Source organism: Rhinatrema bivittatum, chromosome 2 (genome assembly GCF_901001135.1).
Source record: "Rhinatrema bivittatum chromosome 2, aRhiBiv1.1, whole genome shotgun sequence".
In the NCBI taxonomy this organism is placed as follows: domain Eukaryota; kingdom Metazoa; phylum Chordata; class Amphibia; order Gymnophiona; family Rhinatrematidae; genus Rhinatrema; species Rhinatrema bivittatum.
Genome location: NC_042616.1, coordinates 426037779 through 426053806, shown reverse-complemented (window position 1 = coordinate 426053806; position 16028 = coordinate 426037779). Strand labels below are relative to the sequence as shown.

Genomic DNA, 16028 nt, shown 5'->3' with positions numbered 1-16028 from the left:
CAGAATAAGCAATTAATCTTTGCAGTGGATGCGTCTCAATCTTGCCACCTCTTCTCTGAATTCCACCACCTGTTTCCTAACAGGCCGATACAGTACAGTGCGCTCTGGTGGACTGTTAATCCGCGATTGGACACGCGTTTTCGACGCGCTAGCTTTACCCCTTATTCAGTAAGGGGTAATAGCGCGTTGAAAAAGCGCGTCCAACCACCCCCCCCCCCCCAAACCTAATAGCGCCCGCAACATGCAAATGCATGTCGATGGCCCTATTAGCTATTCCCGCACGATTCAGTAAGTAAAATGTGCAGCCAAGCCGCACATTTTACTTTAAGAAATTAGTGTCTCCCACGAACTTTACTGTATTGGCCTGATAGTAATTACAGCAGAAAAAGATCAAATGGTCTATCCGGTCTGCCCAGCAAGTTTCTTATGGTTGTAACTGATACTCCATGCAGGTAACTCCAAGCCTTATGTTAAGAGTAGTAATATTAACAATCAAAACCAAGCAACTGTCAAACCCAGAACATATATGTGAATCAATAATTATGTGAGATATATGTGGTTTGGGTTTGTTTGGTTTTTTTTTTACAACAGAGCCAGCGTTTGGGATGTACCGCACAGAGTACCATGCCCGAGGGGGCACTACCTCACTAATATACCCTTCCTCATAAGCACTCTAGCTCTCTCTTGCTCCAGTGCATTCATTCATTCTTCCAGCTTTATGGGGCATACCGGTATTAGACAGAGGGTAGCACAAAGGATGGGGCAGGATATATGTTTATTTTTCGAGGTGGGAAGAGAGGACCAAAACCATTTTTTCCCGCAAGGTGCCGGTTAGTCTACAGTCGGCTCCGTTAGAAAGTATAAAATAGCCAGAGACTACAACACCTGAAGCCAAGCGATGCCCTTCCACTGCTCACAGGCACTCTCCCTATAAAGGTTTATTACTGGGGCTCGCGTGCTGTAACTAGTAATGCGATGAAGTCTCGTCAGTACTGAAACCTTGCGCATACCAGAAAAGGCGCTAAAAAGCTGCGCAGGCGCGGAGGCTGCAGGGAAAGAGAGAAGCCGTCGCTAAGCGCAGACGATTGGTGACGTCACTTTCACGCGCCATTCTGACAAAAAAATGAGAGGGCGGGACCAGCTAGAACTCTGTTACTGAAACGTATCGAATTTGCATCTACGGAAGCCCGGTAGAGTCCGAAAGTCAGCTACTGGATTATGTAGATTGGAGACCAAGCTAGCGTCCAGGCTTGCTGCAGTCAACAGACTTTATAAAGCATCCGGATTGCTCGAAATTGTTTTGCAGCTAGCCAAGGACGCGCGCTGCCCTCTCCTCCGGAACGCTGTCCCCTTTAAATTTCCAGCACGCGGGGTTTCCGGAGGACGCGACGCCCCTTTTTCTACCAAGCAGCGCTGCTCTCCTCCGTGAAGTTTCCGAGTCGAGAGGATTCCTGCGACGCATCCACGAGTCAAGCTCTGCCCAGTAGTTATGGTGAGTGCCAAACGCCTGGCACGTGGGGGAAAATGTCAGCTCCCAAGTGTAGGTAACGCGCATTGCTTGCCCCAGGTTGACTTGCCTGCCTTTACGAGCTCATGGCCTGGACAGTTATTAATCCCGTACTCTTTCAGTGGAATTTTTTAGTTCTCACGGTGTGGTCGGGTTTCATACAGTTTACTTCCCCCAGTGGGGTTGGGTGGCAGGGCGTTAATACCTCCCCCTCCATTCACACCCACCCCATATTGTACAGGCTCTCGATTTTTATTTCGTCATAAACAAACAAAAAAAAAGGGTGAGAATCGATATACCAATCGATTGAAAGCTCTGATTTCATTGATTAAGTTACTCGGTACTTATTTTTGCGTGGTATATGCTTTGTGGGGTACGGGAACATGAAGAGGGGGTTCATATTTTAGTTTATACCATAAGGATTTCAATTTCTAGGAATTACAAGTTATGCAGAATGTTGTAATTCATTGCACTATAACGAAGAAAATCAATATAAATCTGTAAATTATTGCAGAATGATAAAGTAAGTAACTAAATTCTGTTTCACTGATAATGATCTAGCATCCTCATTTTATGATCTCATGCATTTTAGATGTTTCTTAGGAAAACTGAGGAGAGAGGATTGTGAAAAAACTAGAAGTGACATTTACCTCTTCAGTTTTTGCTATGTAAAAATGTATAGATCTTTGCTTACTCATTGGTTCCCAATCTGGCATCAAAGCAAAAACACAATTCAAATATACTGGGACAGACATGGAGGGAGAAGAGACGGCTGAAGAGATGTGATGGCTCAGTAATTAGCCACAGATGGGCAGGCTAAGTGGACCAGGTGCATCATCGTTTATATATTAACTATTCTAAAGACAGAACTGGTTATCAGGATAGTCACAGTAAATTTTCAAGAATATAATGTATTTGTGTACATTTGTTCAGTCGAGCATTTTTCCAAACTTTGGATATCAGTGATGTATAGTGGCCTTCTGCAGTTTCATCGAAATCTTATTTAGGGTCCCTGGTTTCATGTGATTTATTTAACATTTACCTTCTTCTGTTATGTCATTTTCTCACAGTTAAATATTTCTTTCAGGCTCTTATGCTGATCTGCAATTTTTCTTTCAAGTTGTCCCTTCCAGTTGGGCCTTTATAGATGTTAATATCCCAATTAAACTTGAAGCCCAGGACTTAGGAGTTCAGATAGATTCAGTGCTTTCTAATTCACAAACAGGCTGATTCAGTACAATGCGCTGTTAACCTGCATTTGGTCGCGCATTTTCGACATGCTAGCTTTACCCCTTATTCAGTAAGGGGTAATAGCGTGTCAAACGCGCAGCCAACCCTCCCCGAAACTAATAGCGCCCGCAACATGAAAATGCATGTTGATGGCCCTATTAGTTATTCTCGCGAGATTCAGTAAGTAAAATGTGTAGCCAAGCCGCACATTTTACTTTCAGAAATTAGCGCCTACCCAAAGGTAGGTGTTAATTTCTGCCGGCACCGGGAAAGTGTACAGAAAAGCAGTAAAAACTGCTTTTCTGTACACCGTCTGACTTAATATCATGGTAATATTAAATCGGAGGTCCCAAAAGTAAAAAAATAACTAAAAATAAAAAAGTGAAATCAGCCGCAGCTCGCGGGTTGAAAACCGAACACTCAATTTTGCCGGCGTCCAGTTTCCAAACCTGTGGCTGTCAGCAGGTTTGAGAACCGACGCTGGCAAAATTGAGCGTCAGCTGTCAAACTTGCTGACAGCCGCCTCTCCTGTCAAAAAAAAAGACGCTAGGGACGCGCTAGTGTCCCTAGTGCCTCTTTTTACCGCGGGCCCTAATTTGAATATTTATTTATTTATTTATACTGAATCGCACGCACAGGAGAGTGCGTGCTCTCCTGTGACTTTTACTATATCAGCCTGAAACTCAGCTTCTTCTTTGTAACTGGTTTTTGTTTGTTTTCAAACTTTCAGGGTCATTTATCAAATAGAGTTATGGTGTTTTCGCATGCGTTAAGCACCATAACGTATGGTGTGATGCAAATCAGAAAAAGAGGAGGAGTTAGGGATGGGAGTGGGCTGGGTTCACTGATTTGCGAAGCCCTATCGCACGGCTTTAAAGCAGATTTTAACTATACCTTTTTCAGTAGCGTTAAGCCGTGCGATAGGTTGCGTTAAGGCTTTTATCGCATGTTGCGATGTGTTCTCAAATGCCGGTTTTAATAGTTTTGGAGCACCAGCCTAGCTATCAAGGCTGACCTAGAGAGAGAGAGAGAGACTAGCCATCATGCCCTCATACTAGATAGGTATTTATATCTCTATGGGAGGCCCACCTAGTAACTCAAGGTGAGGTTTAGATATTAGTGTAGGGGTTAGGGGCCACTTTGACATTCAAAGTGAGACGTACGAACAGAACAGTGCTCTCTTGTGAAGATTTGATGACCTTCGGGGTGAGGAAACTCACCTCAAGATGAGATTTGTGCAGTGTTCTCTCAACCTAGCTTGATGGACTCTCTACCTGGGTAACATCAAGCTAGGTTGAGAGAACATTGCACAAATCTCATCTTTGAGTGAGTTTCCTCACTCCGAAGGTCATCCAATCTTCACAAGACAGCACTGTTCTGTTCGTACGTCTCACTTTGAATGTCAAAGTGGCCCCTAACCCCTACACTAATATCTAAACCTCACCTTGACTTACTAGGTATTAATATCTCAATGGGAGGCCCACCTATCTATTGTGAGGGCATTATGGCTAGTCTCTCTCTCTCTTTCTGGTCCCCCCCAGTGGTTGTATGTAGGAAATACCATAAAACATGCCCCTTTTTCTATCGCATGCGATATTTAGTGCATTTTGATAAATCCAGGCCTTAGTGCATAACAACATATAATCAAGCCTATGTTATATCCACCTGACTTCCTTCTTGTTACAGTCATTATTCCTTACTTCATTAGATTACTGTAATTCTCTCTGAGTCTTCCTCAGTCCACTCTAACACTTTTACAAGTCATTCAGAATTCAGCTGCATGTCTGGTTCTGGGAATGCTTCTTTGTTCCCATGTATCTCCAATTTCGGCTCTTCATCTTCACTCCCCCCGCCCCCCCCCCAATGCATCAAAAGGCTTGCTTGTCATTCCTACTCCCAAATTTATTTACCTGGCTCAGTGCTGTGAGCAAATGTTCTCTGCTGGCTTTCAGTTGTGGAATGAGTTCCCTGACTTTAAGGCCAAGAAGGATCTATTACATTTCAGGAAACTTTTGAAAACCCATCTGTCTACTAACGTTTCCTCCCTAGCTCCTGCAGTAAGCAGGGATATGATATTTCAGGTTAACAGAAAAGGCTTTTATGTTTTATTTTTTTGCTCTGTTAATGTTGGTTTTATTTTTGTTTTACCTGTAATTATATTTGTCTTGTATATGTTGTAACCCACTGAGGTCTGTGGATCAGCGGGCTATAGATTTTACATCTAAATAAATGTAGTCCTTCCTGCAGAATTACTACAAGAGTCCAGGAATTAGGCGTATAGCATTAGCGCAGGACCTTGGTCTGCATCATTCTCCTCCCTCTGTTGTTGGTCCTGAAGTGTTATGGGTTGAACTATGCAGCAATAGTATTCAGTACAGTTCATCATGATGCTGGCCCTGGACAGCAAGGAAAGATTACGTGGCTCAGTGTAGTGCTGCTGCTGAAGTCCCACAGCCAAGCTGGTATTGGAGCTTGAGGGGATTTGGGGGAAGAGGAAGGTAAGTGAGGGGACTAGAGGGCTGTGTGACTTGAGTGCATTGTCTCGCTCTCTCCTGATTAAAGATTCCCCCTCCCTCTTTCTCCTCCCCTCATTTCCTTTCTAAACCTATTTCTTTGCAATTAAAAGTAGCCTAATTCTCCCTATTTCATTGTGTTTAGACTGAGCCAGAAGTGAACCCCAAGGCATACCCATTGGGTGATGCCCAGCTCACAAAGACACTGCTGGACCTAGTACAGCAAGCATCCAACTATAAACAGCTTCGAAAAGGAGCCAATGAAGGTAAGGCCTTCCGTGGTCCTCTATAAAGGTGCATAGTAGTTCTATGTAGGCAGCATGACCATGAAAGCAATCTTGTTACTAGTAATAACAAGAACTTATGTTCTTATGTTATTAATTCCTTGAGTAATAGTGAGCATGTAGATTTTAGAAAGCTATCCAAAACAAAAGCAAGGAAACAAATCGAGGAGTATCACTTGCAGCACAGAAGGGCATAAATACTCCCAAGTATATCATAAATATTAACATTTAGTCAGTATGAGTAAAGGCGAGTTCCACAGTTAAATCGTTTACCAAGTTTGACTAATGTTCGTTTTGTTTTTTTTTAATGGATACATGTGAAAGCTGCATCCAGAACCTTAAGTAATTATGTGCTAAAATCATCACAAAGTCACTTATCTTGGTATCCAGAAAGAATCTCTTGTAAACTTTGTAAATACCATGGAGTTCAAGCAGCAATGGGACTCCCACAATGGCCAGAGGGAATCTGAGAAAACACCTGACACTGCCAGTGTTTCAGCATCCCCAAAATTCCTTCCTTAGGGGACATATATTTGTAGTATAGAACAGCCATCTCAAAGCTGTGTTGATTTTAGAAAACTTCCATTTATGTATTCCTAAACAAATATCTGTAAGATGTTCAAGTAGTGTCTGCGTGAGGATTATTGCTGTACTTGTGTGATGGAAGATATTAAGCCAGTGAAAGCAGCCTTTCCCCTTTACTTTTGATTTTGACTTTTACTTAACTGTAAATCCTTGTAGGTTGCCTAAGCCTCAAGAGACAGAATGGCTTTTATTCTATGATTCTTTGAAACCTGCATAGGAACACCAGCAGTACACATTTTTAAATCTTAAGCTTTTACAAAAAGAAGCATGACTAGCTGCTGAAGTGGTCAACTGGTAGGTGGTGAGCATCATAGCAGGCTACTACATTTTTATTCATGGTTTGCAAGCCTAAGAAAATCTTAGCCACAAGCTTAAGATGTTCTTGGAGTAGGGCAGGGAAGCGGGTATTGTCTCTCCTATCAATTCACTGCACCTGGCTCTGACAGGGTGCAAGTTAAAGCAGAATTTAATTAAATATGAAAGGTTGTAGCCTCAACCTGTGCTCTCCCTAGTTGGAATAATCGTCAGAGTGCAATAGTGAATTAGATTTTAAAATGTAAAAAAAAAAACAACTCCATGTGAATTTTTATTTTCTTCGCCTGTATTTGAAATAAAATCCTGATTGTCAAGAGTGCATTGACTTCCCAATCCTACCTCCTATATGAAAACATTTTAAGCTTATGGGGCATAGAAACAAATCTATAAAACAAGTTGAAGGTGATATGTTTTAATGGGAGTAGTACATTTTATTATCTAATAGTTTGGCGTCAAAAGGCCACACTGAGGGACTTAGTTCATTCGGAGGTAGAGGAGCTCTCTCCCCATCTTCCCTCCCTCTCAAAGCTCCGAGGAAAAAGAATACCCTTGAGGTACGAGGAGCAGCAAGGGAGAATCTGGAGGTCCAACAGTGATCTTATTTTTGGCTTGCTGTTGTCTCTTCCAAATAGAAGTGACATGCTCAGCACTGTGGGCTATAGTTTAACATGCTACTACACAGCTTTACTATAAAAACACATGAATATTCGTTTCCTGTTCATATCCCGTATCAGTCCAGACAAGTGGGTTTATGCATCCCTACCAGCAGATGGAGGCAGAGAACAAAACTTTGAGGCATTGCTACATAACAGAGAGTGCCACTTGCAGTCTCTCGGTATTTCTCCATCTCTAGCAGAGGGTAGAGGTGCAAACCTGCAGTCTGGAGTTTAAAAAAAAAAAAAAAAAAAGAAAGAAAGAAAAGAAAATAGATTAGGAAAAGGATTCAGCTCCCAAAGAGGTTAGGTTCCTTCAAGGGCCATCCCTTGGGTGGAGCTGGGCAAGCGGGAGGGGGTAGTAACCCCTGTCTTGATTTGGCCCTTCTTGGCAGGGGGGGGGGGGTTTTGATAGCCAGGTGTCCTGGTTCCCTCAACCCCTCTGCACCCTTCACTCCCTCGGTGTACCTGGCTTCCTCAGTGTCGCCTCCAGAAGCAGTGAAGTACTTCTGTTCCCTTGGTAGGCATGTTTCTTTAAAAAAAAAAAAAAAAAGTAAAAAGGGAAGGCAAGGAGAGAGGCTGTGGTAGGGCTGAGGCAGCGGTTAAGTGTTTTGTTTTGGTTTTTTTCTGCCAGGAGAGAGCAGGCCAAATTGCCTTTGGTCACTGGGGCCGTGTGCTGGGTAGTTCAGCACTGGGGAGCAATTGCGTCGGCATAATCTAATTTTAGGCCCAACTGAGCTGGCGTGGTGACTCTCGCGCAGTGTGGCAAAGTTTGTCGCGGCTGCAGTTTTAAGGCAATCTCTCCTTGATTTGGCCTCGTTTTGCAGCAAATGTGCCTTGGGGAAGAGGCAAGAATGTGAAGGCAGCTGGGCCGGCTCTGGGGATCCCAGGGGATCAGAAGAACTGGTGGCCAGTTTGGCAGCACAGGCAGAGGTACAGGCTGCCATTTCTGAACCTTGGGACTCCCCTCCCACACTATTTCCCATGGAAAAGGCCTCTGCTGGTGGCAGGGGATGGGGAGAGGCTCAGAAGGTTGCTGATCAAGATTCTTCCTCCCTCTGATCCGGAGGCGTCTTCCACGGATTTTGTTCTGCTCCTCCACAAGCTTATTTAGCCAGAAAGGATTTAGGATCAAAGAGACCATTACCTAAGAAATCCTGGATGGCCAAGAAGGCCTAGAGGACTGGTGGAGTCAGGAGGGATCCTGCGTGCATTGGGACTCAGACTGGCCATGGAGGAAGAAGATTCGTCGGAAGGAATGATGATCCTGATCAAATGCAAGGCGGTCCAGTGGTGCCGGACAAGGATCCTGTTGGTGCCTTGTGGGAACCCTTGCAGGATATGGACCAGGATCAAGTGGATGCTTTGGGGGATCCAATGCAGGATCTGGATGCACAAGATCCGGATGCAGTTCTGGTCGTGGAAGGTGATTATGTGCACATGGTCCATCTGTTCCGGAGGGAAGAAGTGGGTCCATTGATTTCCCCAGTTGCTGGAGGAGCTAGGGATTAAAGTCACCCAGGAGGACTCTGATAATGAAGGGGTGAACCCAGCCCTGGAGAGAATGTGGAGACCCCCTAAAGCCTTTCCATTGCCAAAGAAGGTGAAGAAGCTGGTAGATCAGGAATGGGAATCTCCCAAGGTGGGCCTGAAGGTAGCAAGGGCTATGGGAAAGCTATATCCCTTGCCGAAGCTGACCTTAGAGTCGTGGAGAATTCCTGAGGTGGATGCAGCTTTGTCTGCGATTACCAAAAAGACTATTCCGGTAGTGGGGGTGGTGGCCCTAAAGGATTTCCAGGATAGGAAGCTAGAGATTCTGCTCAAGCAGCTGTTTGAAGTTTCAGCTTTGATTCTTTGTACAGTGGTGTGTGGAAGTCTGATGCTGAGAGCCTGTTTGTGCTGGGTGCAGAAGGCGCATGACAAGCGGTCAGGGATGGCGGCTGAAGCAGCAGAAGCGGGAGTGAACTATGTGGTTGATGCTCTGTATGACATGGTACAGACTTCTGCCAGGAGTATGATCTCTGCAGTGGTGACGCAGAGGTTCCTGTGGCTGTAAAATTAGTTAGCCAATGTGAGGTCTAAAGCCCAGCTGTGAAATCTCCCCTTCAGGGGGGGTGCTGCTCTTTGGGGAGGATCTGAAGCAGTTGCGAGAGTCAAAGGATAAGAAGACTCCTAAGAAGTCCTTTCTGCCGCAAGCTCATTTTCAAGAGACGAGAAGATTTTGTGCAAGCAGGAACCCTTTACGACGTCGCAGAAGCAGAGTTCTGGCAGACAGCAGCCCTTTCGGAGTCTGTGCAGACTCCTGAGAGACGGTAGTTCTTAAGGGGGGGGCTGAAACAAGATTGAGCAATGAAGGCATGCATGTTGGTCCACTCTTCCCGGGAGGCTATCGGAGGGAGGCTGTCCCTCCTTTTTTGTTTTTTTAAAGTCTCTTGCTGCAAGCAAGAGGCAGTGCGGAATACACTATAGTGGTTCCAAGTCCTGCACACCATTGTACTGGTACCCCCTCAAGAGGGAGCAGGACCAGTATTCTGTAAACTTCATGATGCAAAAGGAGGAGGGGACTTTCCGGCCCATTCTCAACCTACAGAAGATTAATGCTGCCCTCCGGGTGCTGTGCTTTCGGATGGAGACATTGCATACGGTGATAGCGGAAGTGCGCAAAGGGGAGCTTTTAGCTTTGTTAGGCCTCTGACAAGTCCATCTTCATATCACCATTCGGCTTGAACACCTAAGGTTCATGGTTCTGGGAGGACATTTCCAGTTTTGAGCTCTTCCCTTTTGGTTGGCGATGGCGCTGTGCACGTTCACAAAAGTGATGCTGGTATTAGCGGCAGCACTCAGGAAGGAATTAAGGTATCTTGGTGCACTCATACCTGGACAATTGGCTGATACAGGCGAAGTCAGAGATGGAGTGTGGTTGCTCAGTCCAGCGAGTACTGCAGGTTCTGGAGTCGTTGGCTGGGTGACGTACCTAGCATAGTCATTTCAAGCCGGCCCAGTCGGAGTATCTGGGAGAACGCTTCAATACCCGGCTAGGGAAGGTGTTTCTGACTAGAGAGAGAGTCATCAAATTGCAGAGTCAGATTCTCTGGCTGCTGTGCTTGTTGCCCAGAGACTGGGATTTCTTACAGGTCCTGGGTTCCATGGGCCTTTGCGCATATGTGTCTGCTGCAGGGGGCTGTGTTATCCCGTTGAAATCTGATGTCAGAGGATGCTAGGGTCCAGTCTTTCATGGTGGCTGTCTCTGTGCAATCTGGAGAAAGAGATGGATCTGGAAATGACCAGCTGGGTGCTAGTGCCCACGAATGCCAGCCCCTCTGGCTGGGGGCCAATTTTGTCAAGGGAATCAGCCCAAGGTCAGTGGTCACCGGAGAAGGCGACTTGGTCTATCAATCGACTGGAAACCAGGGCGGTGCGCAAGGCCTTGCTCGCGTTTCTTCCACTTGTTCAGGATAAGTTAGTGCAAGTGTTCTCAGACAATGCGGTGACAGCGTACATCAATCATTGGAGCCGTATGAAGAGACTCCTGGTGGCTCTGGAGACACAAGAACTGTTCGTGTGGGTGGAGAAACATCTGGGGAGAATAGCTGCTTCTCATGTGCCCTGGGTGGGCAGTGTGCAAGCGGAGTTTCTCAGCAGACAGTGTCTGGACCCGGGGGATTGGGAGTTGTCAGTGGAGGCATTCGCCTTGCTGAAGGCAAGGTGGAGCAGGCCGGCAGTAGACCTCATGGCGACTCTGGCAAGTGCAAAAACAGATCATTTTTTCAGTCGCAGAAGAGAGGTCTGATCGGAGGGTGTCTAGAGGAACATGCCATACTGGGTCAGACCAAGGGTCCATCAAGCCCAGCATCCTGTTTCCAACAGAGGCCAAACCAGGCCATACGACCCTAGCAAGTACCCAAAGGTTTGGTCGTATAGCAGTGGCTATTTTCTAAGTCAACTTAATTAATAGCAGTTAATGGACTTCTCCTCCAAGAACTTATCCAATCCTTTTTTTAAACCCAGCTACACTAACTACACTCCCTGGCAACAAATTCCAGAGTCCAATCGTGCGTTGAGTTTTAAATGTGCCACATGCTAACCCCATGGAGTGCCCCTAGTCTTTCTGTTATCTGAAAGAGTAAATAACCAATTCACATTTACCTATTCTAGACCTCTCATGCCCTAGTTCATCTGTGATCAACATATCTGTTGCTGTACGTGTTCCCATTGTGGCTTCTCATAGGTCGGGTGCTGCGGCGCTTCGAGCTTCATCCAGGTAGGAGGATTCTAGTGGCACCCAAGTGGCCACGTCGGCCATGGTTTGCAGACTTCTGCGTCTGGCAGTGGACAGTCCCGTTCACTTGGCTCATCTCTCAGGATTGCTATGGCAGGGGCCCATATCTTCAGACAAGGAGGATTGCTTCTGTCTAGTTGCTTGGCTTTTGAGAGGCAGCAACTCAGTTATTGAAAAGGTTATTTAGAGCCTGTGATTGCAACTTTGCTTCAGGCAAAGATACCTTCCACTTCAATGGCTTGTGTCTGAGTGTGGAGGGTTTTCAAATCTTGGTGTTTGCAGAACAGGGTGCAACCTTTGAAGGTGGACGTTCCACAGATCCTGGCCTTTTTCAAAGCAGTTTGGCTAAGGGGTTGGCCTATAATTCCCTTCGGGTCCAGATTACAGCCTTGGGTTCCCTTCGAGATAGAATTCAGGGACGACCGTTGGCGTCTCATTCAGATGTGGTTTGTCCCCTAAAAAGGGCAAAACAATCTGCATCCTCTGGTGCAAAATATCTGTCCAGCATGGAGTCTGAATTTGGTTCTTCAGATTCTGTGTGGTTGGATTGAAGGATTTAACCCTGAAAACTGTCTTCCTGGTGGCTATCTGTTCAGCTAGGCAAACTTCTGAGCTGCAAGCATTGTGCTGTAGGGACCCTTTCCTGCATTTTTCGGAGTTTGGGGGGGAGGGGAGCGGGGTTCGTTTGGTTCCTTCCTTTTTGCCTAAGGTGGTGTCTTTCTTCCACCTTAACCAGGTGGTTGAGCTACTGGCCTTTCCAAATTTGTCAGCTGATGCTCCTATGGCGAGGGAACTTCACTTAACTGGATGTGACAAATGCCTTTAGGAAATCTGATCATCTGTCCTGTTCAGTGGTCCAAGGAAGGGAAATGAGGCTTCAAAGGGTGCTATTGCACAGTGGTTGAAAGAGATGATAGCTTCGGCTTACATATGTAAGGGATAGTCAGTGCCTGAGGGGTTGAGAGCATATTCCACTAGGGCGTAAGCAACCTCGTAGGTGCAATGTCAATTGCTTTCTTCGCAGGAGATACGTCTTCTCTTCACACTTCTACGTGTCATTACCGCTTAGGTGGGCAGGCACCAGAAGAGGCAATGGTTGGGGAAAGTGTGCTGCATGTGGGTCTTTTGAGTTCCTGCCCAGTATAGAGAGGATTAGGTACTTCCCACTTGTCTGGACTGATCTGGGATACCAACAGGAAAGGAAAGGAAAACTGGTTCTTAATTGCTAATTTTCGTTCCTGAAGTACCACAGGTCAGTTCAGAGACCCATCCTTATCTTTCAAAAAAACTTCCTCGCTTCTGGATATGGCTGAGCTAGTACCATATATGATATACTCAGATTGATGAAAGGTGTATATAGTTTGGTATGTGCTTTGTGTTAAATCAAGGGGGTCTAGTTTTCAGAGGGCTTCAACTTTAAGTCTCTTTGTTTGCCCAAGGTTTATTGGGGGTTTAAGGTAGACATCTTGGCTTGGGTGCAGGTCCATACTGAGGTACTGCAGGTGGCACACTCTGTTGTGTAGCAGTGCCTCAAAGTATTGTTCTCTGCCTCCATCTGTTGGTAGGATGCATAAACCCACTTGTCTGGACTGATCCGTGGTACTTCAGGAATGAAAATTAGCTAGCAGGTAAGAACCAATTTTCCTATAAATCACATCAATAGTTTTGTCATTGGGAGTAGCTATCTTGTTTGTTTCCTCAATCTTCTTCCAGAAGATAACTTTCTGCTGGTTACGTTTTGTCTCCTTTCTGCAGCCACAAAAACCCTAAATCGTGGGATTGCAGAGTTCATTGTGATGGCAGCAGATGCTGAGCCACTGGAGATCATTCTTCACCTCCCGCTGCTGTGTGAAGACAAGAATGTGCCCTATGTCTTTGTACGTTCCAAGCAGGCTCTAGGGCGGGCATGTGGTGTCTCCAGGCCTGTCATCGCGTGCTCTGTCACCATCAAGGAGGGATCACAGCTAAAGCCCCAGATCCAATCTGTACAGCAGGCTATTGAGAGGCTGCTAGTGTAAACCTTCTGCCCATTGCACCAGTCATAATAGCTGTGTCCTACAAAAGTCTCACTCTGCTGTTTTGATCTTATGATAGGTGCAAAAGTGATTTGCAATGAAAGATGGAAGTCTGGTTGTTTTTGGGTTTATTTTTAACTCCAGTCCTGGATGAAGTGGGAAAATAATTCCAAAGATTGAATTTGAATGTTAGGTCATCTAAGGACAAGGTGTGACGTATTACTACTTTCACAATCCAAAAGTTGCTAAGTGGTTAAATCCAGTGCAGCCTAGTAAATGGAGCAGTATAAGAGAACCAGAAAGTAGCTACAAGATGTGAAGCTACATTTATACTAAAATTAATTCCCTGGGTTGTTTTTTTTTTGTCTGATAATTATAATAAAATAGAACAAAATAACTAGGTTATTATTCTGCTTTGTGGCAAGAAATTTGTTTTGTCTCCACACCTGCTTATGGGGGGGGGGGGGTTGTTTGTACATCTAGTAAAAAAAAAAAAAAAAAGTCTCACAGTGCAACTTAAAGTTTTAGGTTTTATTTGAATATCACAGGAGAATGGGCAACAATGACTCTTCCAGTAGATCATAGCCTCCCAAACTGTGGGTTAGGACCCCCAATAGCAACATTCATTGGGTACCAGCAGCAATATTTAGTAGAAGTCAGTATGGGGCCTGTGAGCCAGTACATGCTGGCCTTGCATGAGTTTCTGTGGTAGCAGGAAGCTCTCTATGAGGATCAAGGTTACTGCAAGCTTTTACTTGCTCACAGGTCCTTGCAGACTTTCACTACTAATTCTGCTGTTTGCAGATCACTGAAGGGCTCACCCAGCCATGAAAGGAAGGAAAGGCTGAGTGTGCATGAATGGAAGAGATTGCCACTGCTCCTCACTCCTTGCCCATGAGAAAAATATTGCCCCTGTCATTAGCCTGCTCTCTCTCCCCCCTCCCCCGTTGTCATCCAGTTTTGGCTCAGGGTCCCAAGGAAGATATTGCTGCTGACCCTGGCCAGGAGGATGTTTGGAGGAGGGATTGTTTTGAAGGAAAGGATCAGATGCAGATGCGGTGTGAGTTGGACAGGAATTGAATGCAGAGAGTAGGAGTAATAACAGAAGATTGTCTGGGGGTTGTGAAGGAAGGGATGAAAAAGATGTGGTGAAGCAGGGGATAACAATTATCAGTTATAACAAATGCAGATAGCAAGAGTAGAATCTATTAGTTGACTCAGACTCACAAAGACCATTATCAGTCTCTCTTATTAACTCTAAATCAATATGGCCTCTCTTTTTTTTAAGCCAAAGGATCAGTAGGGACCTTGCATAACAGATGAGAGAATATTTTTTTAAATTCATTTTAACCCAAGTACCCTTTCAATCTATAAATGTGGGTGATGTCTTATTTAACATAAATGCATTCATAATAATTAAATCCAGGGTATGGCCCTGATTATGTGCTTCATTAACAGTTTGCATCCAACCCACGTAACACATGGCATCTAAAAATATTTCAATCTGTGGGGCCAGGGGAGGCATATCCAGGTTGAAGTCACCCAGGATTAACATATAGCTAAACTCAGCTCTTGAGTATTAAAGTGCCCGCCAAGATTACAAGTGAGCAAAACACATTTTCTTTACTTTACACCTTCTCACTCTACTCCTAGGTGACCTGATGGCAGCTTTTCCTGCCTCTTTGGCTTCAGAAGATAGGCCATATTGCTTTAGAGCTTTTAAAGGACAGACTGATACTGGTCTTCGTGAGTTGAGCCAACCAATATAGATTCTGCTCTTGCTATCTGGGATAAGGCCATCACTGATGTATTAGACAGCCTTGCTCCTGTTTCAGCCTTTTGATCGAACAGGAATAGAAGTGCTAGATGGTGTAATCCAGAATTAAGGACTATATATCGTGCTGTAGGAAATGTGTGAGAGGCTCTAGTATTGATCTCACTCTCCTGACACTTCAAGTCTACAAAACCCAGTTGGACGTTTAGAGGAGAAAATGTCACTGCAAAAAAATCTTTTTATGCAGTTTAATTACAAAAAAGCTGGAAATAATTCACATGAGCTCTTCAGGATTAAGAGCTTAACTACTCTTCCTGAAAGGCCTTTAATAAGCGCAATTAACTCTCACTCTAGTGATGAGTTTGTATCTCATTTTTCAAAATAAATTGCTTATATGATCTACATTTACTCCTGGTCTGTTTCTCTATACGTTATCAATAGAAAATGGGATCATTTTCAGATAGTTTCACAGTTTGAAATATTCCAGATTCTTGCTGCTATGAATTTATTATTGTGTCCTCTCAGCCCCTGCTATGCTTCAGTAATGAAGAGGGTAAAGCAGATAATTTCTCCAGCCTTGATCACTATTGTAAGTCTTTATTAGAGGGGAAATTGCCTCAACTTTTAAAAAATGCAGCTGTGTGCCCCTTTTTAAAAATCCAGGGCTGATTATCTCTATCAAGTCATCAAGGCTGTTGAAATAACTGGATGAGTGAGTTTATTCACTGGGGAAATGTTTCCTCAGAGGCCCCAGAAAAAACCCTCTGCAATGTGGACAGCTAGCCAGGAGGGATTGACTGGACCAACAGTATTCCCCCAGAAGGTCAGCAGGAATGAGGGGCCTAGGCTGAAAATTTCAAGGGGCAAGCCCCC

The 16028-nt window shown here is 44.9% G+C and overlaps 1 protein-coding gene across 1 annotated transcript; it reads left to right on the top strand.

The window, feature by feature from the left end:
• Positions 1–1160: 1160 nt before the first annotated feature.
• On the top strand, positions 1161–15562 carry SNU13 (small nuclear ribonucleoprotein 13). The gene is made up of 3 exons (XM_029590267.1): positions 1161–1492; positions 5396–5516; positions 13122–15562. Exons 1-3 carry the CDS (start codon positions 1490–1492, stop codon positions 13382–13384), a joined length of 387 nt encoding a protein of 128 aa, XP_029446127.1. The 5' UTR covers positions 1161–1489; the 3' UTR covers positions 13385–15562.
• The last annotated feature ends 466 nt before the right edge of the window (positions 15563–16028 follow it).

Bases quoted from the DNA above. Each gene is read 5' to 3' on its own strand.
- SNU13 (XM_029590267.1), top strand. The intron at 5,517-13,121 runs GTAAGGCCTTCC...TCCTTTCTGCAG, and splicing joins TCGAAAAGGAGCCAATGAAG to CCACAAAAACCCTAAATCGT.